The sequence below is a fragment of the Coenobita brevimanus genome, chromosome 42, assembly GCF_032717465.1.
Source record: "Coenobita brevimanus isolate Jiangsu-jjx chromosome 42, ASM3271746v2, whole genome shotgun sequence".
NCBI classification, from domain to species: Eukaryota; Metazoa; Arthropoda; class Malacostraca; order Decapoda; family Coenobitidae; genus Coenobita; species Coenobita brevimanus.
This window is the reverse complement of record NC_136995.1, coordinates 12,406,277-12,433,312: the sequence shown is the minus strand read 5'-3', so window position 1 is coordinate 12,433,312 and position 27,036 is coordinate 12,406,277. Positions and strand designations below refer to the sequence as shown.

The following is a 27,036-nucleotide window of genomic DNA, read 5'->3' as shown; positions in this document are numbered from 1 at the left end:
TGTGGTTGCATGTGTATCATACGTAAGTGTACGTGTGTATATGTACGTGTGTTAGTCCATGTATGTATGAACGTATGAGCGTATGTACGTATGTGTGTGTATGTATGGAATTAATATAGAGATTATTATTATGTAGGATGAGATGGAGGGTTGGAGAGGATGGAGAGTGAGAGACTGACGAGGAGAGTGTATGTGAGTGAGGTGGAGGGGGAGAGAGGGAGGGGGAGGCCAAGGATGAGATGGAGTGGAGAGGTATATGAGAGAGGGGGATGTGAGCTGGGAACAGAGCAGTGAAATGGCGGGGGGACAGGGCGACATGGAGGCGATTTGTTTGTGGACACCCCTTACGGGATTAAGGCAATAGATAGATAGATAGATTATTAGCGAGATCCGGGTTAATAGGCATCTTGTATCATGCCTACATGCAGACATCACTCCTCTATCACTACTGCTAATTGATGTGTTGATTGATGTATTTGGCTGTGGATACTATTTCACTTCTGTCTATCAGTCTCCCCCCCCCCTCTCTCTATCTCACTCACACACACACACACACACACACACACACACATACACACACAGAGTTATGCAAGTTGCTGATGATGTAAAGATCTTGAGGAAGGTAGAGGTTGAGGAGGATTGTAAAATGCTGCAGGAGGATCTGGATAGGATACACCAATGGAGCCGGACGTGGGAAATGAAATTCAACGCAAAGAAATGTAAAATATTGGAAATGGGTAAAAGTACCAAGAGGTCATCACTGAATTATTTGATGGGTAATGAACCAATCACAAAAGCGAGAGAAGAGAAAGATATGGGAATGCTGGTCCAGGATAGTTTGTCAAAAACACATTAACAAGGCAGTTAGAGAGACGTATAAACTCCTGACTAATATAAGAGTAGCATTTCATTATATGGATGAGGAGATGATGAAAGAATTGATAGTGGCCATGATCCGCCCCAGGTTAGAATATGCAGCGGTAGTGTGGTGCCCACACAAAAAGAAAGATATAAACAAGATTGAGAGAATACAAAGAACAGCAACCAAGATGGTCCCCAGTCTGACAGACCTGTCATACAGAGAGAGGCTGGAAAAGCTGGATTTGCCTTCCTTAGAAGAAAGGAGAAAGAGGGGAGACATGATTGCAGTGTTCAGGACCATGGAGGAAGTAGATAAAATTGACAAAGAAGATCTGTTTCTATGGGATAAGAGAGCAACAAGAGGACACGGAATGAAACTCAAGAAACAAAGCTGCTTGAAGGATATCAAAAAATATAGTTTCCCTTATAGATGTATAGACCTGTGGAATAATCTGGACAAAGACATCGTCCAGCCTAAAAACTTAAACGAGTTTAAAGCTAAATTTGACTTACTGAGGAACAGAGACGGGACCCCACAAGCGTAGCTTATTTCCTGTATATCACAATTAGGTAAATACAAATACACTTACTATCACATTCCTTTCCCGCTTGCTTTAGCTCCTCCCCTCCCCCCTGTCTCTCTCTCTCTCTCTCTCTCTCTCTTACACACACACAAATGCACATGCTATCACATTCCTTTCTCGCTTGTTTTGGCTCCCCCCCCCCTCTCTCTCTTTCACGCACACACACACACACACACACACACAAATACACTTACTATCACATTCCTTTACCGCTTGTTTTGGCTCCCCCTCCCTCTCTCTCTCTCTCACACACACACACACACAAATACACGTGCTATCCTATTCCTTTCCTCTTTGTTTCAGCTCCCCTCTCTCTCTCTGTCTGTCTATGTCACTTTCTCTGTCTGTCAGTCTCTCTCTCTCTCTCACACACACACACACACACACACACACACACACACACACACACACGGAAATACACTTGCCATCACATTCCCTCTAGTTTTAGCCTCTCTCTCTCTCTCTCTGAGAGAGAGAGAGAGAGAGAGAGAGAGAGAGAGAGAGAGTCAGTATATTTCACACATATTGATATAAATGTGGGGAAAAGATCTTGATAATTGTGAATACGGAAATGGTGATAAGGATAGAGCGACAGGCTTCCGCTATTAGAGAGAGAGAGAGAGAGAGATGCAATTCATATCTATCAATTCCATCCACCTCAACACCATCCCCTTATCACTGACCTCTGCCCTGTGAGAGAGAGAGAGAGAGAGAGAGAGAGAGAGAGAGAGAGAGAGAGAGAGAGAGAGAGAGAGAGAGAGAGAGAGAGAGAGAGAGATGCAACTCATATCTATCTATTCCATCCACCCCAACACCAACCCCTTATCACTGACCCTTGCCCCCCCCAACCCAACCCCACCCACACCGCCCAGCCACACCCTAATCCCACGCCCCCCATCTCCACACCCGCCCGTAAGCAACACCTGAGCTAAAACAACATATTTACACGCTCGCCCGGTGCTTAATTACTGGCAGACATGTCATTAAATACGCCCCCTGACTTCTTAGGTATCCCGGGGTCTTGCTGATTAATTCCCTGGAGTGTGGGAGGAACAGCAGAGTCTCCGGTGCAAATTGAGAGAGAAAACGGGGAAGGGGGAGTTTATATATTTTTATTGTTTATATGGATGGTGTTGTAAGGGAGGTGGATGAAAGAGTTTTAGGTGGAGGTCTGAGTCTGGTGAATGTTGATGGTGGAGAGTGGAATCTGAAGCAGCTGCTGTCTGCGGATGATACTGCACTGGTGGCTGATTCAGAGGAGAGATTGAGACAGTTGGTAGAGGAGTTTGGAAGGGTGTGTGAAAGGAGGAAATTGAAAGTAAATGAGAATAAGAGTAAAGTGATGAAGTGTACGAGGATGGTAGATGGTAGGGGGATGAATATAGTTTTGAATGGCGAGTTGCTTGAGGAGTTAGAGTGTTTTAAGTATTTAGGGTCACATGTTGCTGCGGATGGAAGAATAGATGCAGAAGTGAAGTTTAGAATGAATGAAGTAGGAAAGGTGCTGGGAGGAATGAAAAAAGTGTTTAGATGTCGTTCGCTTAGAATGGATGTGAAGAGAAGGCTGTATGAGGGTGTTGTGGTACCGACTGCGTTATATGGAGCTGAAACATGGAATATGGGTGTAGCAGAGAGGAAAACTTTGAATGTAATGGAGATGAGGTGTCTGAGGAGTATGTGTGGAGTGACGCGTATGGATCGAGTGAGAAATGATGAAGTGCGAAGGAGAACTGGAGTTGTTCGGGAGATGGCTGGTAGAGTTGAGCAGAGGGTGTTGCGATGGTTTGGGCATATGGAGAGAATGGATAATGAGCGATTGGTGAAAAAGATAACCAGATCTGATGTGAGGTGTAAGGCTGAGAGGGAGACCACGAATAGGATGGATGGACAGTGTGAAGAGAGCGTTGAATGCGAGAGGGATGTCTGTTGAGCAAGGAAGAGTGGCTGTGCGTGACAGAAATAAATGGAGAGAAATTGTGAATGAATAAATGATGGCGCAGCCTTGAGGGGATATTCTCCCGCATCTGGTCTGATCAGCTGATCAGGTCAGCTGCGGGTAAGGGGATGGGTCTATTATGATGTGGCAGGGGTAAACCAGCTCTGCTGTCGGGCCCTGCTGCGCATGTCACTGATTGCACCGCGCAACTGACCCTCGTGCGGTGTGGTGCGGTGAGGATCTGTCCCTTCTCCCCTTTGGAGCTAAGATGCGAATGAATGTGCATGAGTGGATGAGTAAATGGGGAGTGTGTCGTCCTGTCTCGGCTACCTCCCTTTCCTTGGGGGAAGCAGCCTAGGTATATAGATTGATAGAAAGAGGGGGAGATTTTTGACTTAGTGTATTTTATCAGTTATTTCTCAGTTACTGGTTTATCTTGCCTTACAAAAAAGGAATTTATGATGCTAAGTGTTCTTAAGTTACCTTATACTCCACGTGTTTACAAGCCTTTTACGAATAGCAAAGTGTCCAGTGCAAAGGGAAACAGAAAATGGAGTAGATAATCACTGCTTTACTTTAACAGACACTAATCGATTTTATTTTGCTTACTGTTCAGGTCTTCCTTTACGTGTTTTGAAGTCTTCTGATTAATTCGCTGAAGCTTGGTAAGAATAGCAGAGTCTCCGGTGCAAATGAATGCAGAAAACGGAGACATCATTAACTCTCTCTCTGTCTCTCTCCTGACTGATTTTATTTTGCTGCGTGTAATGAAGTGTTCTGGGACGATCCGAATTAACCTCCCGGCGATACTGATATGGAGAGCAAAGTGGTGGCATGTGCAGTAGCCCTAAAAGTGTGATTAAACTACTAGAATAAGACAAGGATAGTAAGAGGGGATGGATAGGGTAAATTCATGTAGAAATTGATGAAGGATGGAGGATGTGGAGGCAAAGGAACTGACGAGGGAAAGATATGGATGGAGTTTTGTGTGGAGATGCATATGAAAAGGATAGCATCACATGTTTCTGTAGTCGACTAAATTATGCCTACTCTTAAGGTACTAGGAAGCTGTGTGTGTGTGTGTGTGTGTGTGTGTGTGTGTGTGTGTGTGTGTGTGTGTTCTTACCTAATTGTTCTTACCTAATTGTATCTTTACAGGAATGAGTCAAGCTCGTACTGTCCCGTGTCTTAAACCATATTTATCGTACATATCCTTAAATTTGTGAATTGTTTTGGCACACACTATTTCATTTCGTAGTGCATTCCATTGATCAATTGCTCTGTTTGGGAAACTGAATTTCCTTACGTCTTTATCACCTCTCTTCTTATGCAGTTTTTTGCAGTGTCCTCTTGCTGATGCTTCTCCATATGTTAAGTAATCATTTATGTCTATTTTCTCCTTTCCTGATATGCACTTACATAGCATTATCATGTCACCTCTTTTCCTTCTCTCCTGTAGTGTTGGTAGATTCAGTTTATTTAGTCTTTCTTCGTAGCTTAGGTCCCTTAAGCTTGGTATCCATCTTGAAGCGGCCCTTTGAACTTTTTCAATCTTGTCTATATGCTTTTTGAGATGAGGACTCCAGACTACTGATGCATATTCCAGGTTTGGTCTAATGAATGATGTTATTATCCTTTTTAGCATGTCTTCATTTATGTATGTGAATGCTATTCTCATATTTGCAAGCAGTGTATACATGTTCCGTACCTTCTCGCTGATGTGGTCAGCCGGAGATAGTCTGTTATTGATAATCACACCTAGGTCTTTCTCTCTTTCTGATGTGTATAGGGTTTTATTTCCTAACTTATAATCCCAATCAGGTCTTTTTCCACTTGTACCAAACTTGATTACATGACACCTGTCCACAATGAATTCCATTTGCCATGTACTACTCCATTCATGAAGTTTATTTAATTCTTCTTGTAGCTCCCTACAAGAGTCTGTGCTAGTAATTCTCCTTTGTATTTTTGCATCATCTGCAAACATATTCAGATAGCTCTCATTTCCAGTGTTACTGTTTATATCATTTATATACACTAAAAACATGATTGGTGCCAGCACTGAACCCTGTGGTACTCCACTAGTCACTTCTTTCCATGATGAGTAGTTTCCTCTTAGTACTGTCCTCATTTCTCTTTTTATGAGAAAGTCTTGCATCCAACAAAACAGTTTGCCTCGAATTCCTCCTTGATGGTACAGTTTCCATAAAAGTCTTTGGTGTGGTACTGTGTCAAAAGCTTTCTTGAAGTCTAAATAGATACTGTCCACCCATCCTTCCCTTTCCTGTATTGTGTTTGTTACTCTGTCATAGTAGCTCAACAGATTAGTAACACATGATTTTCCTTTTCTGAAACCAAACCGTCTATCTGTTATCATACTGTGTGTGTGTGTGTGTGTGTGTGTGTGTGTGTGTGTGTGTGTGTGTGTGTGTGTGTGTGTGTGTGTGTATCGGATGTATATGGGGCGCAATAAGGCGTTGTTCTAAGGTAATGAGGTGTAATTAACGCCTTTATGTCGTGTCACTTACACTACACTGGGGAGGGGAGGGAGAGGGAGAGAGAGAATGAGAGAGATATATAAAAACAGACTGGTAGAGAGAGAGAGAGAGAGAGAGAGAGAGAGAAAGAGAGAGAGAAAGAGAGAGAGAGAGAGAGCGTAAAGGATGAGGGGACGAAGAAGACAAATATAAGGAGAGAAAAGTATTAAAGCATGAGGAGGAGGAGGAGGAGGAGGAGGAGAGAATAATATTAAAAGATGAGAAGGGGAAGGAGAGAGAGAGAGAAACACAACGTACAACCATCGCTACATCCATTACTATAACTCCACCTTACCACAACTACCACAATAAATTACAAGCCCAACAACCACTACCACCACCACCAACACTACCGCCACCACAACCATCGTCACTACCACAAATATCACAAAACAACTTATACCTTACCACCACAACTACCACAACCACCACATTACCATCACCACAACTACAACCACCACCACCACCATATCGCTACTAATATTACTAGTACCAACACTACCATCACCACAACCACACCCACCACCAGTACCACTAAAACTACCACAATTATAAACCACCACAATTACCACAACTACCACCACAGTTAGCCTTAAGGGTGTAAACGATAATGAAGTAAATATTGACCTATGGAGGTGTACATACGGGACCACGCACACACACACACACACACCTACTCTCTCTCACTCTCTCTCTCTCTTTTTTCCTCCCTTTCTTCCCCTGACTCTCCATCATCATCACCATTCCTTCACATAATCTCTTCCTCCCTTCTCTTCCCCTCTCCCTTCCCTCCCTCCCTCTTCCTCCACACTTTCACTCCTTCCCTTCCTTTTTCCTCCAAGCCTCCACTTCTCCCTCCATCTCTCCATTTCCTCCACTTTCTCTCCTTTTCTCCACATCCTTCCACTCACCACTCATCACCTCTCCTATGTCGCTCCCTAACCCCACTCCTCTCTCTCTCTCCCTCCCTCTCACGCCTCTTCAACCCTCCACCTTTCCTTTTCCTGCCTCCTCACTCCTTCATTTCTCCCTTCCTCCCTCCCCACCATCCTCCCCTCCCCTCCTCTCCCCCTCTTTCCCTCCCTAGACTACTCATCACCATTAAGGGGTCACACCATTATCCTCAGACACTCTATCCTGCTCACACTTACACTACACCCTTTTACTGAGAGAGAGAGAGAGAGAGAGAGAGAGAGAGAGAGAGAGAGAGATTCGACCTACATGATCTCTCCAGTAGTAGTAGTAGTAGTAGTTGTATAATAGTAGTAGCAGTAGTGGTGGTGCTAATGTGTGCTACCTATGCCTACCTCCTATCTATCTAGTGTATATCTATCGATCTATCTAGTGTATATCCACTTATATCTACAGTACTTCTATATATCCCTGTACCTATCAATATTCTCATCCATCTATCTACCTATCAATGTCTATCTACCAATCTATCTATCGACCCATCTACCTATCTATCTATCCCCCAGGCTATGAGGTGCTCCCTGGTAGTGGTGATGGCGGTGGTAGTGCTGGTGGGTGCGGCCTATCTATCTATCTACCCATCTATCTATCTATCTATTTATCTATCTATCCCCCCAGGCTATGCGGTGTTCCCTGGTAGTGGTGATGGCGGGGGTTGTGCTGGTGGGTGCTGCCTGTGCTGACCGCCTTCCCTCCGTCACCCTGCAGGCGTACCGGGAGGCGGCGCTGGCGGGGGGGGGCCTGGACCCCTCCGAACTGCAGTACCCCAGCCGCCCCTCCGTGTTTAAGACCCCCGGGGAGCTGCGGCAGTATCTGGACGCCCTCAATGCCTATTTTGCTATTGCTGGGAGGCCTAGGTGGGTTATTTATCTATCTATCTATCTGTCTTGTGTCTATCTATCTATTTATCTATCTATCTATCTACTTATTTATTTATCTTCTATCTATTTATCTACCTATCTCTATCTACTTATTTATTTATCTATGTCTATTTATCTCTGTCTATCTATCTATCTGTCTATCAATCAATGAATCAATTTTTATCTACTAATCAATCTATCTATTTGTCTGTCTATCTATCTATCTGTCTATTCCCGGACGCCTTAATCCCATAAGGGGTGGCCACAAACAAATCACCTCCACGTCACCCTGTCCTCTCGCCTTTCGCTGCCCCCTCTCCCCGACTCACACCCCCCTCTCTCATACATCTCTCCACTCCATCCCTCTCATCCTCGGTCTTCCGCTCCCCCTTCCCTTGCACCTCCCTCACAGACACTCTTCTAGTCAGTCTCTCCTAGCAATAACCTAAATTCCTCTACACTCCTTTCACCTTAACTTGGCCCAGATTTTCGCCCTTTGCAGCTTATTTCACGAAGTTCAGTGGCAGAATAAGACAATACCACGGCTCTACATCCTTGCTACACTTCTTCGTGACTAGCATCATAGTGTTAATCTGTTACAACTCAGTATTCAAGGTGGAGATGATAGTGGTGTGTGTGTGTGTGTGTGTGTGTGTGTGTGTGTGTGTGTGTGTGTGTGTGTGTGTGAGAGAGAGAGAGAGAGAGAGAGAGAGAGAGAGAGAGAGAGAGAGAGAGAGAGAGAATGATTGAGGGTTATTGAGGATTCTACTCCAGTTACAATTTATTAGGAGTCAGAGGGGAGGGGAGGGGAAGGGAGGGAAAGGGAGGAGAGAGAGAGAGAGAGAGAGAGAGAGAGAGAGAAATGAGGATGCGAAGAAAATACGAGGAAGAGAGAGGAGGGGAGCACATCCATTTTCTTTACATTCCATTAACAAGAATAACATCAGCAGGATTTCCACATTTCCTCTTTATTTTCCTGCATAACAAAATAAATATACTCGTGGGATAATATTTACTACAATATGCGTATTTCCCAACGTCTATCTGTTATATATAAATACGTGTAAAGCATCTGAGTGTATCAGTGACTCACATAAACATCACGGAAGAAAGTACGAGAGAAAACGTAAACAGACACAGGCTATACTTAAACAAAATGATCCATGTTATCTCGTAAGGAAATGACGTATCAAGGATGGACATAAGTTTAATTTTTATTTTTTTAACACTAACGCAGCGGTTATCAAAACTTTCGGCCCCTCCCCCCCTAGCCTTGGTCAAAATTGCCATCCCCCCAACTTCCTACCATCATCGACTTTTGAAACTTATTACAGAATTATTATTATTTTTGGTGGAGCTCAGATGGACGCTAACCCAGGTGTATACAACAGGTCAACTCTGGAACTGTCTCCCTCCGTCTGTATTTTCGACTTCCTATGATCTCCAGTCTTTCAAACGCAGTGTGTCCAGGCATCTCGAAATGAACGGATCTTGAATTTGGCTCTCTTTTGTATTGTTTTTGTCTTTTCTTGGAGGAAAGAGCGGTTTGCGGGCTCCTGGCCTTTGGTTCCTTCTTTCTTGCATTAAAAAAACACAAAAAAAAAACACAGGATGTCATAACAGTTCTGCAATTTTTTATATCCTTTTTCGATTTTTTTTTTTTTTCATATCCTTTTTCGAGAGATGGGGGGAGGTTGAGGGACGTGTGTACTTAACTGGGTGTTGGTCTGTCTGTTTATATGCAAGGAAGAAGGAACCAAAGGCCAGGAGCCTGCAAATCGTTCCCTTCATGAAAAAACAAAAACAAGATAACTGAGAGCCAAATTCAAGATCCATTCACTTCGTTCGTGTTTGAATATAATTACTCGTATTTTCACTTCTCTCTCGAACCTACAAAATGAGAGAGAAAGAGAGAGAGAGAGAGAGAGAGAGAGAGAGAGAGAGAGAGAGAGAGAGAAGGCGGACATGAAGGAGAGAAACCAACATAATACACGGGTACAGAAAAAAATGTGACAGAATATAATTACTGAATACAAGGCAATAACTCATCGTTACAGAGAGAGAGAGAGAGAGAGAGAGAAAGTCATTTTTTCTACGAGTCTTTACGCCCCCTTTTCAAATTGCTTACGTCTCCCAGGGTCCTTTCTCGTCGGGTATGGAAGCTCCGTAACACCTCTCCCTTTGCGACTTATTTTGCGATATGACCGCTTAACTCTCCTCTTGTACGTTATTTATGCTAAGTAAAATGCCCGCCGTGCCCGCCGCAGGACCTCCCACCTCACCACCCCCCACCCCACCACCGAGCCGCCACCCCACCACCACCCCGGGAGGACACACCGGTGAGGTTAGTGACCCCAGGCAAGAGGGTCATCAGGGCATCACGGCCCTGAGCCCCTATTCCCCGCAAGTGCCCCAACCCCAGGCGTTCAGGGAAACCGAACTACTGTGCGGGCGGGGTAGTGACCGTCAGACCAGGGGTGGGACTGAAAAGAATTCAGTCCCAGGTAACACCGTATTGACGGTCTTGTTACACCCTCTAGGGCAGGAGGCCCAAGGGCAGGAGGCCCAAGGCTACGGCCTAAAGAAAGAGAAAGTGATAGACATAGGCTACGGCCTAACAGAGTGTGTAGAGGGGAAGGTGACCCCAGGCTCCGGCCTTAACACACTGAGGAGAGAGAGTTGCCTGTGTGCATCCCTCTCCAGTTGCTCTTTGGCTACGGCCAGAATACGGTCCAGGGTAGAGAGACCCTGCTACCTTACGTGTAGCACTACCCAATTACGGAAGCGGCGTCCCGGGGTCGGTACCTTGCCGCAACGGACGGGCGAACCAGTTCACCCGTTAGTCGTCTTCCGTATGGGCAGACACTCGGCTCCGGCCGGGGCACATACCAGGGTGGAGAATTCCCTGCAGGTAGGATCTGTCCGTATTGGAGAGAGTGTGGCCTCTGAGCCCCTCACTCCGGTTTGTCCCCTACTGCGGGAGGACCACCACGCCGGCGGTACCTTGCCACGGCGAAAGGGCGACCTCGATCACCCTATAGGTGTCCCCCGTACGCCGGGCAAGTTCACGGCTAGAGCTAAGGAGAACAATAGGGGAAGTAGAGCCCCGACTCAGACCTATAGACACACTCAAGGGACCACGAAGAGCATGAGTCTCCCTTTAGCCTCTTTCCCTTCAGGGAGCCCTTCGTCGCCATCCGGGCTTATAGGCCCGGAGGAGACACTAGAGTGGTGGCAAGGCCCGATAACGGACTTACCGCCCACACCCGGGAGTTCTTTGACCCTGCCGGAGCCCTGCAGGAGACGCTGCCGCAGCCCAGCCCTGACGGCGCCTCTCCCCCTGAGCACCCGCAGTCCCAGGACGCCCAGGCCCGCCGCCGCAGTCTACAACGACGGAGATCCAGGCTCCCTCACTCCCCAGAGGCAAAGGAAGCAGGCCCGACTGCTCCGGCTGTTCGGCCCTAGTCCCGAGGGCCCCCGATCAGGTCGAGACCCCCAGACCACAAGGCCTCCCTGCACCCCACCGGCGCGGCCCTAAGATAGGAGCCGCCCCTCAGGTCGAGGCCCCAGACAGGTGAGCCTCCCTGACAGTAAGTGAAACAGTGATCTAACAACCCAGGAAACAAGGGTAAGACGGTGACAGTGACAGTGATCCAGAGTACAGTGACAGTGCTTACACGGAAAATATATTAAACAGTGGCCTAACAGAAACTCGTGCCATCAGGGTAAGAAGTGTCTATTGATAAATAATTCAGTCCCTCCCCGCATCAAGGAACCAGGGAGTTTTCTGTGAATCTAGAGGTAGGTGCGCGGGTGAGCCGAAAGGCAAGTGTATGTGTCCCCGCGACCAGGTGACAGTGTCGAGTGTCGCTATCCGCACCCTACCTCTATTATGGTAATATCCTCGAAACAGACTCCCAATCTCAGTGATCTTAAAGTGAACAGCCCCAGTTTATTATTATCTTGAAGTGCCATAATAATTAATTCAAACGAACAACCCCAGTTGCATAACTACCCTCCAAGTGACATTAAAGGATACCTGCGATCTCCCTGTGTCATAGTGTTAATATATATGTGATCATTCTGTGAAGCCGAGTGTAATCCTGTATCTCTGTTCCCCTATATGCTAAATACCATTGTATATACACTGTAATGAGTAGGACCTAAGTAATAGATGTGATACGGTATACTGCCTATTTTTATGTCCTGTTCCTTTGTTAGTGCATTACATCCGGTCTAGCAAACGGACCCCGTTCCAGTAGCTCGTGTTTTTACGACGAGAAGTCGCCTTAACTGTTTAACCGCGGGCATTGTTTTGGCCTGACTGTCCTCTCCCGCAGGGGTTTCAGCCAAATGTAAACAAACCTTTAACCTTTAATAACTCTGCACAGAATAAAGCTAGAGAAAAAAAATAAGGTACCATTAGAAAGTACTAACCTTCAGCTTTCCATTGATGTAGGTTTCATGACTTTGTTGACTTTCACAGGACGGGCAGTGCCGTTAGATGTGAGGGGTGTAAAATCACTATTTTACGCCCCACACACCAGTACCAAATGCCAACCACTCTCTGACAATAGTAATATAAACCTATATGAACACTGCACATACGATAAACACCCACTCTGTGTTCACTGAGGTAGGTAAAAGGCACTTCACTGCGGCTGCGCCCGCACTTCACTGCGGCTTCATCCGCTCACTGACGTTTGGTTAGCGGCGATCTCTTCATTATTTCTAACTTCTAATATTATTTTACATATAATCTGGGCAATATACATTATATTTACACTGCACTTATTACTATATTGCGTCACTGTCGCATCACAGAATTACACAAGTGCCGCAGAATTACATAAGTGCCGCAGATTCTCTTATTACAATATCACTTATTATACTGGCCAATATTTACATTTTTTTCTAGGCAAAATATCCCTTATTACTACATTATCCATTACACAATTACTGGTAAAGCACGTCACTGTCGCATCACTGTATATCACTCACTTTCAGTATTTACTCAGAGAGTGGTACTCGCCAAAGCACGGAGTCACACAGAGAGCGACTTGGCATTCCTGGCACTGGTGTGTGCTCATTTTTCTCGTCCGAGGCCTCCGTGTGGTGTTATGACATACTCTGCAGCGGCCCTGTGACAACCTGCCGCCTGCGGTAAGAGGCAATTTCACAAGCTGGTGCCGGCTCATGTAATTGCGGCACTCAAGACGGTCAGGTTGTGTGTCAGAGTGTCGAGGCGCCTTGGGATCAATGCCGTCACCTGGTCACCTGACCAAATCGTGCAAGCAGCTGCTGCACGACAGTCTTGGAGAACTGTCTCAGGGATGGTTGCCTTATGCCCCCGACTTGTGTCTTGTAGAGGATGAAGGCGTTGAGCATGCACATATCGAGCATGTGCAGGCAAGCCTTCCTGTACCATCGGGTGTTTCTCCTGAGACAGTCTATTTCGCCAATCATCATATCAGACTTATCAACAAGTCTCATGTTCACATTGTAATCAATGACGGCATCAGGCTTCATGATTGGCTCTCCCGTCCTGTAGCTGACCTTCCCAGTTCTCTGCAATTCCCCCTTGTGGATGGTGCTGATCATATTCACGACCTTCTTGTCAAGCCACCTGATCGCCAGAAGCTTGTCTGACTTCTTCAGGTGCACATCTCCCTTGGATGAGGATGATGCTTCTGGGAAACTTGGCCACTCTTTCCTATAGCTCCGTACAGTGCCAACAGTGCCAATGCCGTGTTCAGCCAGGTATTTGGAGAGTTTCGGTGCTGTGTAATAATTGTCTGTGTACAGCACATGATTCCCACCAAAATACCTCTCCATCAGCACTTTTACAACGGAGCCAGAGAAGCCAAGGGGGTCTTTCCTGTTCACGTCCATTGTGCTTGCAGAGTAGATAACGAAATCAAGCATATACCCCATCTCACAGTCACACAGCACAAAGAACTTTATCCCAAAGCGGTGGCGTTTGCTGGGGATGTACTGCATGAATTTGAGACGTCCTCTGAACAATACCAGGGATTCGTCTATGACGACTTTCTGCATAGGACGGAAAAATCGCATAAATCGATCCCTAATCCTGTTGAGAAAATCCCTCACTTTCCACAAAGGGTCAGTTTGGGACGGGTTTCCATTATCAGCGAAGTGCAGGTATCCTAGCAGCTGTCGGAACCGATCCCGTGACATATACTTCCCGAATGTTGGGATAGAAGTAATGTCATCCACGAGCCAGTACTCCTCCAACTAATGTCTCTTGATATGGGGCATCAAGAACATCAGTGCAAAGAACACATACAGCTCTCTGATCCCGACAGGCAACCACGACACTTGCTTTGGTGAGCCAACAGGTCCCAGCCCTTCTGCTGCACACTGAGCTGCATACCTATTGGTCTCATCGCTGACATGCTGCACGATTTCGTCATCCATGAAGGCCAGGAAGTAGTCAACAACATCATCTCCTGCGTTGCATGGAAAGGCAGGCTGTATTCCAGCATTTGTCATATCAAACGGTGGATTGTGTGGCTGAAAATCTGCACCGTCAGACCAAACAAATGCATCAACTTTCCCTGTGTGTGGTTCAGTGGAAGTGGCAGGTCGCATTGCACTCGTTTCCCCGTGAGAAGGAGCTGAGGTGGAGGCAATGGGTGAGGCAGGAGGTGAGGCAAGAGGCGAGCGGGAGGGGGGTGAGGCAGGAGGCGAGCGGGAGGGGGGTGAGGCAGGAGGCGAGCGGGAGGGGGGTGGCGAGGGTGAGGGAGATGAGCAGGGGGCAGGCGGGGGGGTTACTGACCTGGTGTGTGGTGAAATTTGACCCTTTCTTCCCCGCTTATCACCTCGCTTATCGCCCAGCTTTGCCCTCCAACTGCCACGCATCCCCTTTGTTCTAGGCCAGCCTGCCCTGCTTACCCTGCCTGCACGGCCTGCCTTCCCTCGCTGTGCAGGCTCTGGGAATTCATATTCCTCAGATGATGTAGACTGAGGACAGGGCACGGCAGAAGATGAAGATGATGTGAGGGCAATAGGGCTAGGGGAACGGGAAAGTGGTGGGAAATGCTTACTAGGGCCTGGTGTAGGAGACGTAAGTCTGCGCTTCACTCCCTTCCCACGTGCAACACCAATTTTCCCCATAGGCGCCTTCCCTTTCCCAGAGTAAGTTGGGGGTGGTGGGGGAGAAACTACACGCTCACTTTCATCACTGTCACTGTCAATGGTAAAGGGTTCACCACCAATCACTGCAAAATCGTCACTACTTGCTGTAAGTGTATCACTCTCACTGCCACAATCCAGAGTAGTACTTACAGTTTTGTCCAGTTCTGTTCTAATTTCTGGAGTGCTCAACCCCTTCTGCCTCGCCGTCAGCAGTTCCTTCACCGGTGTAGAGGTCGAAGGCACAGTAGCACTGATCATTTGCGAGGAGGAAGCGAGCGACGATGAGTCGGGACAGAGCGCCATTATCACGCACAGAGCTGGACAGATACTGACTGATGCATGTCAGGGCAGGGGGGGGGGCCCCTCGGGGTGGGAGGATAGAGGTGTGGGATGGCTGGCATGAAAGAACTCGACAGCTACTCTTGCGTGAGACAATTTGGCACAGGAAAAACGCGCGGTGTTCAAAATATTCACGAACATTCCAGAATGACATCCGCGGTTTGGTCCAGTTTTGTCGATGTCATTCTGGAATGACACCCGCGGCTAAAGGGTTAAAAACACAGCATTACACTAAGTATGGCGATGTTTGAAGGATTTTTATAGCACAGAAAAGGACAGTAAGGTGTAGTAAGAAAAATAATAAGTCGCCTGGGAAAAGGTGTTAGGGAGCTTCCTTAACCGACGAGAATACGGGCCCGGATGCTAGGCGACGTTTACTTGGTCATATTCAAAGATCCTTAAGTTGAGAATGTTTATAAATATGATTACGTAATTCTCTATGATTACTAAGTCAAATTCATAAAAACCATATTAAATAATCTTAGGCACTTTTTGTTACTATTAGGCAAAGGAACCAATAAAAAATTTGGCTTTTCTTATATCTGTGAACTCAATACGGATTCTAGATTCAAAAGGCAACATCTATCTTTGTCTTATTACAGGTTCGGCAAGCGAGGAGACGCCCTAGGTCATCGTGGTGACGTATACGACTACTGAGGCTGAACTGTCCCCCTCCCTGACCTCCCCTACCCACACCTTGCACCTATAGACCTTACCACGGCGGCGCAACACGAGAGGGAAGGAATAAAAAGAAAGGAATGTGTATTAGCGGAGACCGTCCCCCGGAGTGAGATGGGCTCTATGACGTCACCGTGGTAAACAAACTGACGATTCCGGGGAGTTGAAATGTAAATGTTTTCATATCTGCCACAGTATTTATCTATTTATTTACTCCTTTATATGGTCAGTTATTTATTTATTTATTTTTTATCATCTCCACAGGCTTGTCCATTAATATTTCACGAGCCAAACCCGACAAAATCTAAACCGTGAATATCCAATTACGTCTACACTTCGGCATCTCTCGTCCCCAACCTCGCCACAGGAAAAAATATATGGTCTTTTATTTTTTGCCTATACGGTTTGAGTTGACTTTTTTTTTTTTTTTTTTTTTCAGTTTGTGTAATATCCATAAATAAGGCCGCGTAACTGGATGTAAAAATTAGCCTACCTTTTCTTGCCTTATGTTTTCAGAAATGTTGTATTAAAAATGGATGGTAATACGTCTTTCTTTTTTGTTCCTTCTCATGTGAGTTATGGGAGTGAGGCTTTCTAGTTATGACTAAAGTTAGGTCTCTCTCTCTCCTAGTTACGATTGTAAACTTGATTCTCTCTCTCTCTCCTAGTTACGATTGTAAACTTGATTCTCTCTCTCTCTCCTAGTTACGATTGTAAATCTGCTTCTCTCTCTCTCTCTCCTAGTTAAGATTGAAAATTTAGCTCTCTCTCTCTCTCTCCTAGTTACGACTGTAAATTTCTCTCTCTCTCTCTCTCCTAGTTACGACTGTAAATTTAGCATTCTCTCTCTCTCTCTCAAATGCATAACTATCCTGCATCATCATCATCACCACCGTCATCATCATCACCGTTATCACCATCATCGTTATCATCACCACCGTCATCATCATCATCACCACCGTTCTCATCATCATCATCATCATCACCACCACCATCATCATCATCACCACCGTCATCATCATCATCATCACCACCGTCATCATCATCATCATCACCACCACCACCACCATCACCATCATCACCACCGTCATCATCATCATCATAATCACCACCACCACCGTCATCATCATCATCATCACCACCACCGTCGTCATCATCATCATCATCACCACCGTCATCACCTAATTAAATAAGTCACGCGTCATTACAACTTTATTAACATTTATCACTGTTTATAAGAAATTAATTAGGGTTGTTTAAAAAGAAAAAAATATAAATAAAAACAGTAGCCATTTTTATGCAGAGTATGGTGACGTTGGAAGGATTTACACCACAGAAGAATAGGAAGGTGCAATAAGACAAATAAATCGCTTAGGAAAAGGTGTTAGGGAGCTATCTTGACCCACGAGGCTACGGGTCACTGGGATGAACGTCTGACTTTGCCCTCTTACCCTGACCTTTGATATTTCTTAAGATTTTGCTACTTAATTTTTCTCTTACCCTCATGCCTCCCACCAAGTGTGCTCTAAATCGGATAGACTCTTTGTAATGACCCTTCCCTGTGACCTCCACCTGTGACCTATTGCTCTATTAAAAAAAAAAAAGGTCAGTTCCATGGCTGACCCTTAACTAGTTCACCAAGTTAGGTAGAAACATGATATAAACTGAGATGGGCAGTTTTCACACACACACATCTACCTATCAATCTATCTATATCTATCCACACACACACACACACACATCTACCTATCAATCTATCTACATCTATCCACACACACACACACACACACACACACACACACACACACACACACATCTACCTATCAATCTATTCACACACACACACACACATACACAGACACAGACACACAATCTACCTATCAATCTATCCACACACACACACACACACACACACTTGCGCTAGGTGTATGGGTGCAATAACCATCACCATCACCACCCACGCACCAACACCAAATAACAATAACTAACTAGAAGGCACTAAGCAATAACATAACTAGGAGGCACTCAGAGAACGCATACCTCCGCCAGTGCCATTTAAAAGGACCTGCATCGGAATCCGGAGCCCCCTCAAAATTAGGTCAACTTTCTTGGCCTATCATTAACCTTTCCACAAAATATCGCTGAAACTCACTGATGACTTTTCGAGACAGACAGACAGACACAGGCGAATACATAACCTCCTCAACCTTCGCTGGTGGAGGTAAAAATAACAATAATAATAACAACAATAACACCACTACTACTATTACTACTACAAATACCACTACCACTCCTACTACTACTAATGATAACAACAACAATAACACCACTACTACTATTACTACTACAAATACCACTACCACTCCTACTACTACTACTACTACTAATGATAATAACAACTACAACAATAACATCACTACTACTATTACTACTACAAATCAACACCAACAACAACAATAATAATAATAATAATAATAATAATAATAAAAATAATAACAGTAATAATAAAAATAATAATAATAATAATAATAATAATAATAATAATAATACAGGTAATTAACAAACACCTGCTTATAAGTTTTGACCCACCTCTGAGGCTCGTATTGTTCCCTAACACCTCTTCCTTAGCGATTTATTTTCGGATATGGCTGGTCAATATCCTTTTGTATATTACTGATGCAGATTAAGGCGATATGGGACGGATTTAAGGAACACAGAATAGGAGGGTATAATAAACAAAATAAATCGCGTAGGAAAAGGTGTTAGAGGTGGAAAATACGACCGAAGTGTATGAGTGGATGTGTATTGGTGGACTGGATGAAGGATGGAATGGTGGCTGTGCAGTGGAGTTGATATGGAGGGAGTGAGAGAAATGGTGGAGGGAAAGGGTGCGGTGATGTGGTGTGGTGGTATGGTGTGGTGTGGTGTGGTCATGCATGAGGGTGTGGTGGTGTGGTGTGGTGTAGTATGGTATGGTTATGGATGAGGGTGTGGTGGTAGCGTGGTGTGGGTGTGGTAGAAACGTTCAGCATCACAGGTGGGGGGTTGTGGCTGATGTGGAAGTGGAGGGGGAAGGTGTGGTGCTGGTGTGGTGGTGTAGTGGTGCAGTGTGGCAGGGCTCAGCAGTGCCATCACCAACTCTCCTGCTCCTCCTAAATCCTGCAAAGGTTGGCAGGAAAGGAACCCATCTCGTCCACTTCCACCTATGAAAGAAAAAAAGAAAAAACTCGTCATTAAATACTCTCTCTCACTCTCTCTATGTCTCTCTCTCTCTCCCTCTCTCTCTCTCTCTCTCCCTCACACACACACACACACACACACACACACACACACACACACACACTCTAAAAAGTTGCAAAAAGTCATGTTGTGTCGTCTTATCCTACGCTGTCCTGTTTTGTCCTACCCTATACGTTCCTGCCCTGCCCTACCCTACACTACCCTACCCTCCTCTGCCCTATCCTTCTATACCCTACACTACCCTACTCTCCCTTGCCCTGCCCTATTTTTCTCTACCCTACCCTGCCCTCTCTACCCTACACTCCTACCCTACTCTCCACAGCCTTGTCCTACTCTGTCCTTCCACCCAATCCTACCCTACCCTACCCTACCCTACTCTGTCCTCTTCCACCCTATCCTACCCTGCTCTCCCCTGCCTTGCCCCGCCCTACATACCTCCTGACAGCCTCCATTCCGAAGGGCAAGTCGTATGTATGGATGGTGGGGTGTGTGGTTGGTTGTGGGGTGGGGTGAAGGCCTTGCTGATGATATACCCAGTTCATCAGGCCTCTCTCCTTCGCTGTGCCTGGGGGGGGTTAGAGATTAGAGATTAGAGTTAGAGGCTTGTCGCTGGGCATGGAAGCTCACTAACACCTATTCCTTACCGATTTATTTTTGGTTACGGCTGGCTAGTATTCTTTTGTATGTTATTTATGGAGAGTGTGATGATACTGGAAGGATTTATATAACACAGCTAAGGACGGTAAGGTGTAATAAGTAAAATAAATCAATTACGAATAGGTGTTACGGAGCTTCCATTACCGACGAGAGAGAGAGAGAAGAAACTGCCCTAACCGTAAGACACTGATGTATATAATAAATCGCTACTAGGAATATGTTACGAAAGACGATGGTTAAGTGTAGCAGGCAGAACTTTTGACAGCAACTGTATTATAAAACCAGATTAAAAAAAAAAGGCAGGAGAGGCGAGGGAACTTTTGAAGGCAACTGTACTAAGAAGAAATTCCATGGAGAGAAGAAATACGAACAGGGAAGGCCACAACTTTTGCACACAACTGTACCCGGAATGGCATTATCAAGGACGAGGGCGAAAAATCCTCCTACAAACATGGCGGTCTGTATCAGTGCCGTAAGTGTGTTGTCCAAGGATGAGATGCCTGTGTTGATGGCGTGAGGGTTGCGGCTGGCCCACTGAAGGAAGAAGAGAGAATTATTATTATTATTATTATTATTATTATTATTATTATTATTATTATTGTTGTTGTTATTGTTATTATTATTATTATTATTATTATTTTTATTATTATTATTTTTATTATCATTAATATTATTATTATTATCCATCCATCATCCAATCCTACGTTGCCCCATGAGGAGCGTAAGACATTATTATTATTATTATTATTATTATCATTATTTTTATTATTATTATTATTATTATTATTAACATCATTATTTTTATTATTATTATTATTATTATTATTATCATTATTTTTATTATTATTATTATTATTATTATTACTGTTGTTAATACCTTCATCAGTATTATCATCAGTAATATTATTCATCACATCATCATCACTATCAATACAACCACTACTACTACTACTACTACTATTATTATTATTATTATTATTATTATTATTATTAACTACCATCAGATAAGTTTTTCACTCTTCATAGATGGATGGATGGATTGATGGATGAATGAATGAATGAATGGATGGATGGATGGATGGATGGATGAATGGATGGATGGATGGATGGGTGAATGGATGGATGGATGGATGGATGGATGGATGGATGGATGGATGGATGGATGAATGAATGAATGAATGGATGGATGGATGAATGAATGAATGGATGGATGGATGGATGGATGGATGGATGGATGAATAAATGGATGGATGGATGGATGGATGGATGGATGGATGACTGAGTGAATGTATGAATGGATGGATAGTTGGATGAATGAATGAATGAATGAATGGATGGATGGATGGATGGATGAATGAATGAATGAATGAATGGATGGATGAATGGATGGAAGGACAGATGGATGGATGGATGGAACTGACTACACGAGTAAGCCAGACCCATACTCCACACACAGCAAGTCCCAACACACACACATACAAATCCCAGAAGGAGACAAGTAATACGCCAACTGAATCGCACAGGGAAAGGAGCTAGGGAACCCGTCCTCACATCAGGCAGGGCGAGTCCCATGAAGACGGAGAAGCCCAAGACGAAGAGGTTCCTGACGGAGGTAAGATTGATGAGCCTGAGGGTGGAGAAGGCAATACCGGTGATGAGGGAGAACATGAAGATGAGATTGGCTCCCAGAACAGGCTCAGGGATGGTGGCGAACACAGCACAGAACTTGCAGAACACCCCCAGCACCAGCATGATACCACCACACCACAGCACCACACGACGACTGGCCACCTGCAACCACACAAAATAATGCAGACACACATACGTAAAATTGGAGAGAGAGAGAGAGAGAGAGAGAGAGAGACAGACAGACAGACAGACAAACAGAGACAGACAGACCATTACACTCACATAACCGCTATGATCTTTACTTAATATGGCCTGAGAGAGAGAGAGAGAGAGAGAGAGAGAGAGAGAGAGAGAGAGAGAGAGAGAGAGTGAGTATAGAGACGAGGAAACGTATACTATGCACAGAAGATGTGGAGAAAAATATATATACTTTCTAAATACAAAACAGAGGAAAATACTCTAAACACAGAAAGAGACGAAGAATAAATTTACTTCCAAAGGACATAAGAAAAAGGTATACGATCTAAACACATATATATATACAGAGGAGAAATATACACTAAGCAAAGAATGGACCCAACCAAACCTTACCCTAACCCAGCATGACCTAACTTAACCCAATATTACGTGACCTCACCTGCCCTAACCAAAACAAACAATACCTTCACCTAACCTTGTGTAACCTGAACAAATCCAATCAAACTGTAACTAATCTAATGTAACCTGACCTCTCCTACCCTAACCTAACCTACCCTGACCTTACCCTACCTCACCAACCCTAACCTCACCCTACCTAACCTAACCTAACCTACCCTGACCTAACCTTACCCTACCTAACCTAACCTAACCTACCCTACCTAACCTACCCTAACCTAACCTTACCCTACCTAACCTAACCTAACCTACCCCAACCGTACCCTACCTAACCTAACCTCACCTGACCTTACCCAACTTACCCTAACCTTACCCTAACTACCCTGACCTGACCTCCCCTGACCTCACCTTTGTCATGCCAATAAGGGTGATGTTGCCGGTATAGGATGCGGTGCCGGTGGTGGTGCCAAATATTCCCGCCAGGACACTCCCCAGCCCCTCCATACCACAGCCCCGTGTCACCGCGTGAAGGGGCGGGGACACCACCTCTAACGGGGGAGAGGACCCAGTACACTATCATCTCTCTCTCTCTCTCTCTCTCTCTAAGTGTGAATCATAGTGGTTATGTAAGTGTAATGGTCTGTCTGTCTGTCTCTAAGCGTAAATCATAGTGGTTATGTAAGTGTAATGGTCTGTCTGTCTGTCTGTCTGTCTCTCTCTCTCTCTCTCTAAGTGTAAATCATAGTGGTTATGTAAGTGTAATGGTCTGTCTGTCTATCTCTGTCTGTCTATCTGTCTGTCTCTCTCTCTTTCTCTCTCTCTCTTAGGCCAAATTAAAGTGAAAATCATAGTGGTTATGTAAGTGGAATGTTTCTGTGTGTGTGTGTGTGTGTGTGTGTGTGTGTGTGTGTGTGTGTGTGTGTGTGTGTGTGTATGTGTGTGTGTAGGTCATGTACGTGCAATGTTCTCTCTCTCTCTCTCTCTCTCTCTACTCACGGCATATATCGGCACAGGCATTGTAGTCGCCGATGCTCTCAATCACTGACGCAATCACGCTGGCCAGCATCCCCACTACGCCACTCACGCTGACGGTCATCCCCCCCCACTGGCCTGCGCGGGAGAGAGAGGGTTAAGTCAGGAGCAATAACGTTAGGGAGGTAAATAACTGAAAAAGCAAGATAAATAACAGATAAATAACCCAAAAGCAAGATAAATAACAAATAAATAACAGATAAATAACTCAAAATGCAAGATAAATAACAGATAAATAACTCAAAAGCAAGATAAATCACTCAAAAGCATCATAAATAAGATAAATAACTCAAAGGCAAGATAAATAACAGATAAATAACTCAAAGGCAAGATAAATAACACAAATAACTCAAAGGCAAGATAAATAACATAAATAACTCAAAAGCAAGATAAATAACACATAAATAACTCAAAAGCAAGATAAATAACACATAAATAACTCAAAAGCAAGATAAATAACATATAAATAACTCAAAAGCATCATAAATAACAGATAAATAACTCAAAAGCATCATAAATAACAGATAAATAACTCAAAAGCAAGATAAATAACTCAAAAGCAAGATAAATAACAGACAAATAACTCAGAAGCATCACAAATAACAGATAAATAACTCAAAAGCAAGATAAATAACACAAATAACTCAAAAGCAAGATAAATAACTGATAAATAACTCAAAAGCAAGATAAATACTTCAAAACCTAATGTCAAGGTATAACAGGCAGGATAAATCGCTAAGGAAAAAGTGTTCAGGGCGTCCACAATACCCCTAAATTTTTTCGAAGTCTCTGCTAAACCTTTTTCATATTAACCTAACACTTCTTCGTGACTAGCATCCTACGGCCCTACATCCATCCCACAGCACTTCTTTGTGACTAGCATCCTACGGCCCAACATCCTTCCCACGGCACTTCTTCGTGACTAGCATCATACTCTGTTGTTAATCTATTGCTACAACTCAGCATTCAAGATGGAGAGACGGTAATTTTAGGCCAAGACATAGTAAAAAAAATATATATATATAATAATAAAAATAATAATAATAATAATAATAATCCATCCATCCATCCATCATCCAATCCTACACTGCCCCATGAGATGCGTAGGAGCCCGGGGCTAGGCAGTTGTTCCCGGCATTAAAGATGAGTGAAATAATAATAATAATAATAATAATAATAACAATAATAACAATAACAATAATAATAATAATAATAACAACAATAATAATGATAAAGATAATAATAACAATCATAAAAACAATAATAATAATAACAATAATAATAATAATAATAATAATAATAAACACACTTCACCTGGGTACGGAATTCTAAACCAAGGTGCCTCAGCCAGCAGTGCCCCGGAGCGGTCTGTCCTGGCTGCTGAGTCCCTGGCCAGCACATCGGCAACAGTCAGCACCCAGCACCCCGCCCACGTCAGCAGCGTTACTAGGAGCAGCTGACGAGCGGGTGGGGTTAGTGGGGGTGTGCAGGAGGGGTGTGGGGGTGTAGGTGTGGGGGTGATGGTAGTGGAGTATACAAGGGAGGATGATAAGCAGAAGGGCAGGTTAAGTTTACAGTCTACAGGAGTCACGTTCCAATGAGCCTGGCGTTACTACTACTACTACTACTACTACGGGTGTTCTATAAGTGCCCGTCAATAAGTAAGGCCCTTCCTACAGCTCTGCGTACCCAGTTTTGCTACAAGGGCGTGAGGTGTGTGCAGGTACTCACGGGGAAGTAGGTGAAGAGGGGGAGCCACCTGACGTGACAGCCGCGGCCACGGGAGTAGAAGGGGAGGGGCGTCTTGACCCTCTTGAAGTACTGAGACACCAACACCAGCAGTAACAGGTGCCTGAACAAAAATAATAATAATAATAATAATAATGATAATAATAATAATAATAATAATAATAACAATAATAATAATAGTAACAGTAATAATATTGATGATGATGATGATGATGATAATAATAATAATAATAATAATAATAATAATAATAATAATAATAAAATAGACGTGTGAATAATGTTGTTGTTGTTGTTGTTTGTGTTCTTGTTCTTGTTTGGACTGTTTTTTTTTGTTTTATTCAATCGTTTTTTCTTCCTCTGCTGTTATTGAAATTTTTTTTTTGCCATGGTTACCACCCAACGTAAATAGTTTCCTGGGGTACACGAAGATGCTTGGCTTGTTACGAACTTCATGGCAGAACTACATCAAGTGAGTGGATGGTGGGTGCCCTCAAGTATCATATAAACACATGGCGGTTATATTTTGGGCAACAAGCGATTTAGCCAAAGAGTTCGAAGATGAGGAAGATGAAGTGAATGGAGAATGAGAGACTGACTAGGAGAGAAAGAGAGAGAGAGAGAGAGAGAGAGAGAGAGAGAGAGAGAGAGAGAGAGAGAGAGAGAGAGAGAGAAGAAGGAAAAGAGGGCGACTTAAGATGTTAATATCCTTGCATTACACACACACACACACACACACACACACTTACACCACTGCAACATACACACACACACACACACACACACACACACACACACACACACACTTACACCACTGCAAAACACACACACACACACACACACACACACACACACACACACAGTTTCTCTCTCTCCCTCCCTCTCTCTCTCTCTCTCTCTCTCACACACACACACACGCACGCAAACACACGCACTTACACCGCCGCGACGGGCCAGTGGGAGGAGGCCTGTTTGCAGCTGACGGAGGCGAGGGAGAGGCCCAACATGGCGACGGTGGCCACTATGGTGAGGGGGGTGACCATCATGAGTAGCAGACCCTCTAGACCTGTATGTGGAGGAGAGTTAGCGCCCCCTGCATGGACGTTCCTACTCTACACCTCACCACACTGGGCTTGGTGTGTTAGCGCCCCATGCAAGAACGATCCTACTCTACACTTTACACTGGGTTTGGTGTTCACTATTGCACCCCACATATGTATCCTACTCTATCTACTGCATCTATCTATCTACATGTCTATCTGTCTATCTATTTATCTATCCATATATATTTTTTTTTATAAATAACAGAACGGAGGAAGGAAAAACAAATGGGTAAAAAAAAATAATCCATACACCAGATTACTGGTGTCCTCTGTTCATAAAATATCTGTAACAATTAGACTTGAACAGCTGTGGGTTGAAATTTGGAGGGAAACAACTCTGGGGAAGCGAGTTCCAGAGAGATGCAGTTCGGGGAATGAAAGAATTCTGATAGGCAGAAGTTCTGCAATATGGTTGAGTGACATTCCAGTCATGAGGGCTACCAGATGCCCGTGTAGCACGAGGGAAGGCATAGAGAGGTGACACCATGGACGCATCTTCGTCTGAGCATTTGCCAAAAAAATATCTGTAAAATAATGCAAGGGAGGCAACATTCCTTCTTACTTGCAGGGGAGGTAGTTTATATGTAATGGCAGGGTTGTTAATGATTCTAACAGCTTTATTCTGAATTTTGTCTAGTTGTCTTAATGCAACCTCTCCACAACCATTCCACAAGGGTGAGCAATATTCAAGCTGAGAGCGCACATGACTCTTATAAATCATAGCTAACTGCTCATCGGCGAAGAAGTTACAGACTCAGTACAATAATCCAAGTTTCTTTGAGGCGGTTTTAGCAAGTGATCTGACATGAGAGGTCCAGCTGAGGGCACTGTTAAGTGAGACACCAAGAATTTCAATACTTTTGGAGATGGGAATATTAGTAGCACTGAAGGTAATGTACGAATCTGGCAATATCTGTCTATTAGTAAACTGTATATATTTAGTTTTACTAGCACTAAAAGAGACAAGGTTGTTTTGTCCCCATTCACTGATTGTAGATAGATCTTGATTTATGGAGATGGCTGTACTGAGTTGAGAGGTAGAGATATTAGACTTTGTAAATGGATGTCTGAGTGTGAATGAACTATGTAGTGTTGAGTCATCTGCATATG

At 44.3% G+C, this 27,036-nt stretch overlaps 2 protein-coding genes across 2 annotated transcripts in view; one reads left to right on the top strand and one right to left on the bottom strand.

Annotated features, from left to right (window-relative positions):
- The first annotated feature begins 7,511 nt into the window (after window positions 1-7,511).
- LOC145397607 (uncharacterized) lies at window positions 7,512-16,082 on the top strand. Its single transcript, XM_080270648.1, has 2 exons — window positions 7,512-7,747; window positions 15,850-16,082. Exons 1-2 carry the CDS (start codon window positions 7,512-7,514, stop codon window positions 15,902-15,904), a joined length of 291 nt encoding a protein of 96 aa, XP_080126774.1. The 3' UTR covers window positions 15,905-16,082.
- Window positions 16,047-27,036, bottom strand: part of LOC145397606 (solute carrier family 23 member 2-like) — a 24,269-nt gene continuing 13,279 nt past the window's right edge. Inside the window, exons 4-12 of the mRNA XM_080270647.1 lie at window positions 25,763-25,889; window positions 24,809-24,929; window positions 24,392-24,533; window positions 23,042-23,155; window positions 22,454-22,593; window positions 21,374-21,613; window positions 20,227-20,356; window positions 19,601-19,730; window positions 16,047-16,071 (exon numbers count right to left, since the gene is read on the bottom strand). Of these exons, the coding sequence (XP_080126773.1) occupies window positions 16,047-16,071; window positions 19,601-19,730; window positions 20,227-20,356; window positions 21,374-21,613; window positions 22,454-22,593; window positions 23,042-23,155; window positions 24,392-24,533; window positions 24,809-24,929; window positions 25,763-25,889 (1,169 nt within the window). The remainder of the gene's footprint in view (window positions 16,072-19,600; window positions 19,731-20,226; window positions 20,357-21,373; window positions 21,614-22,453; window positions 22,594-23,041; window positions 23,156-24,391; window positions 24,534-24,808; window positions 24,930-25,762; window positions 25,890-27,036) is intronic.

Coding starts and splice junctions, on each gene's coding strand:
- LOC145397607 (XM_080270648.1), top strand. CDS start 7,512: ATGCGGTGTTCCCTGGTAGTGGTGATGGCGGGGGTTGTGCTGGTGGGT. Junction 7,748..15,849: donor GCTATTGCTGGGAGGCCTAG/GTGGGTTATTTA, acceptor GTCTTATTACAG/GTTCGGCAAGCGAGGAGACG.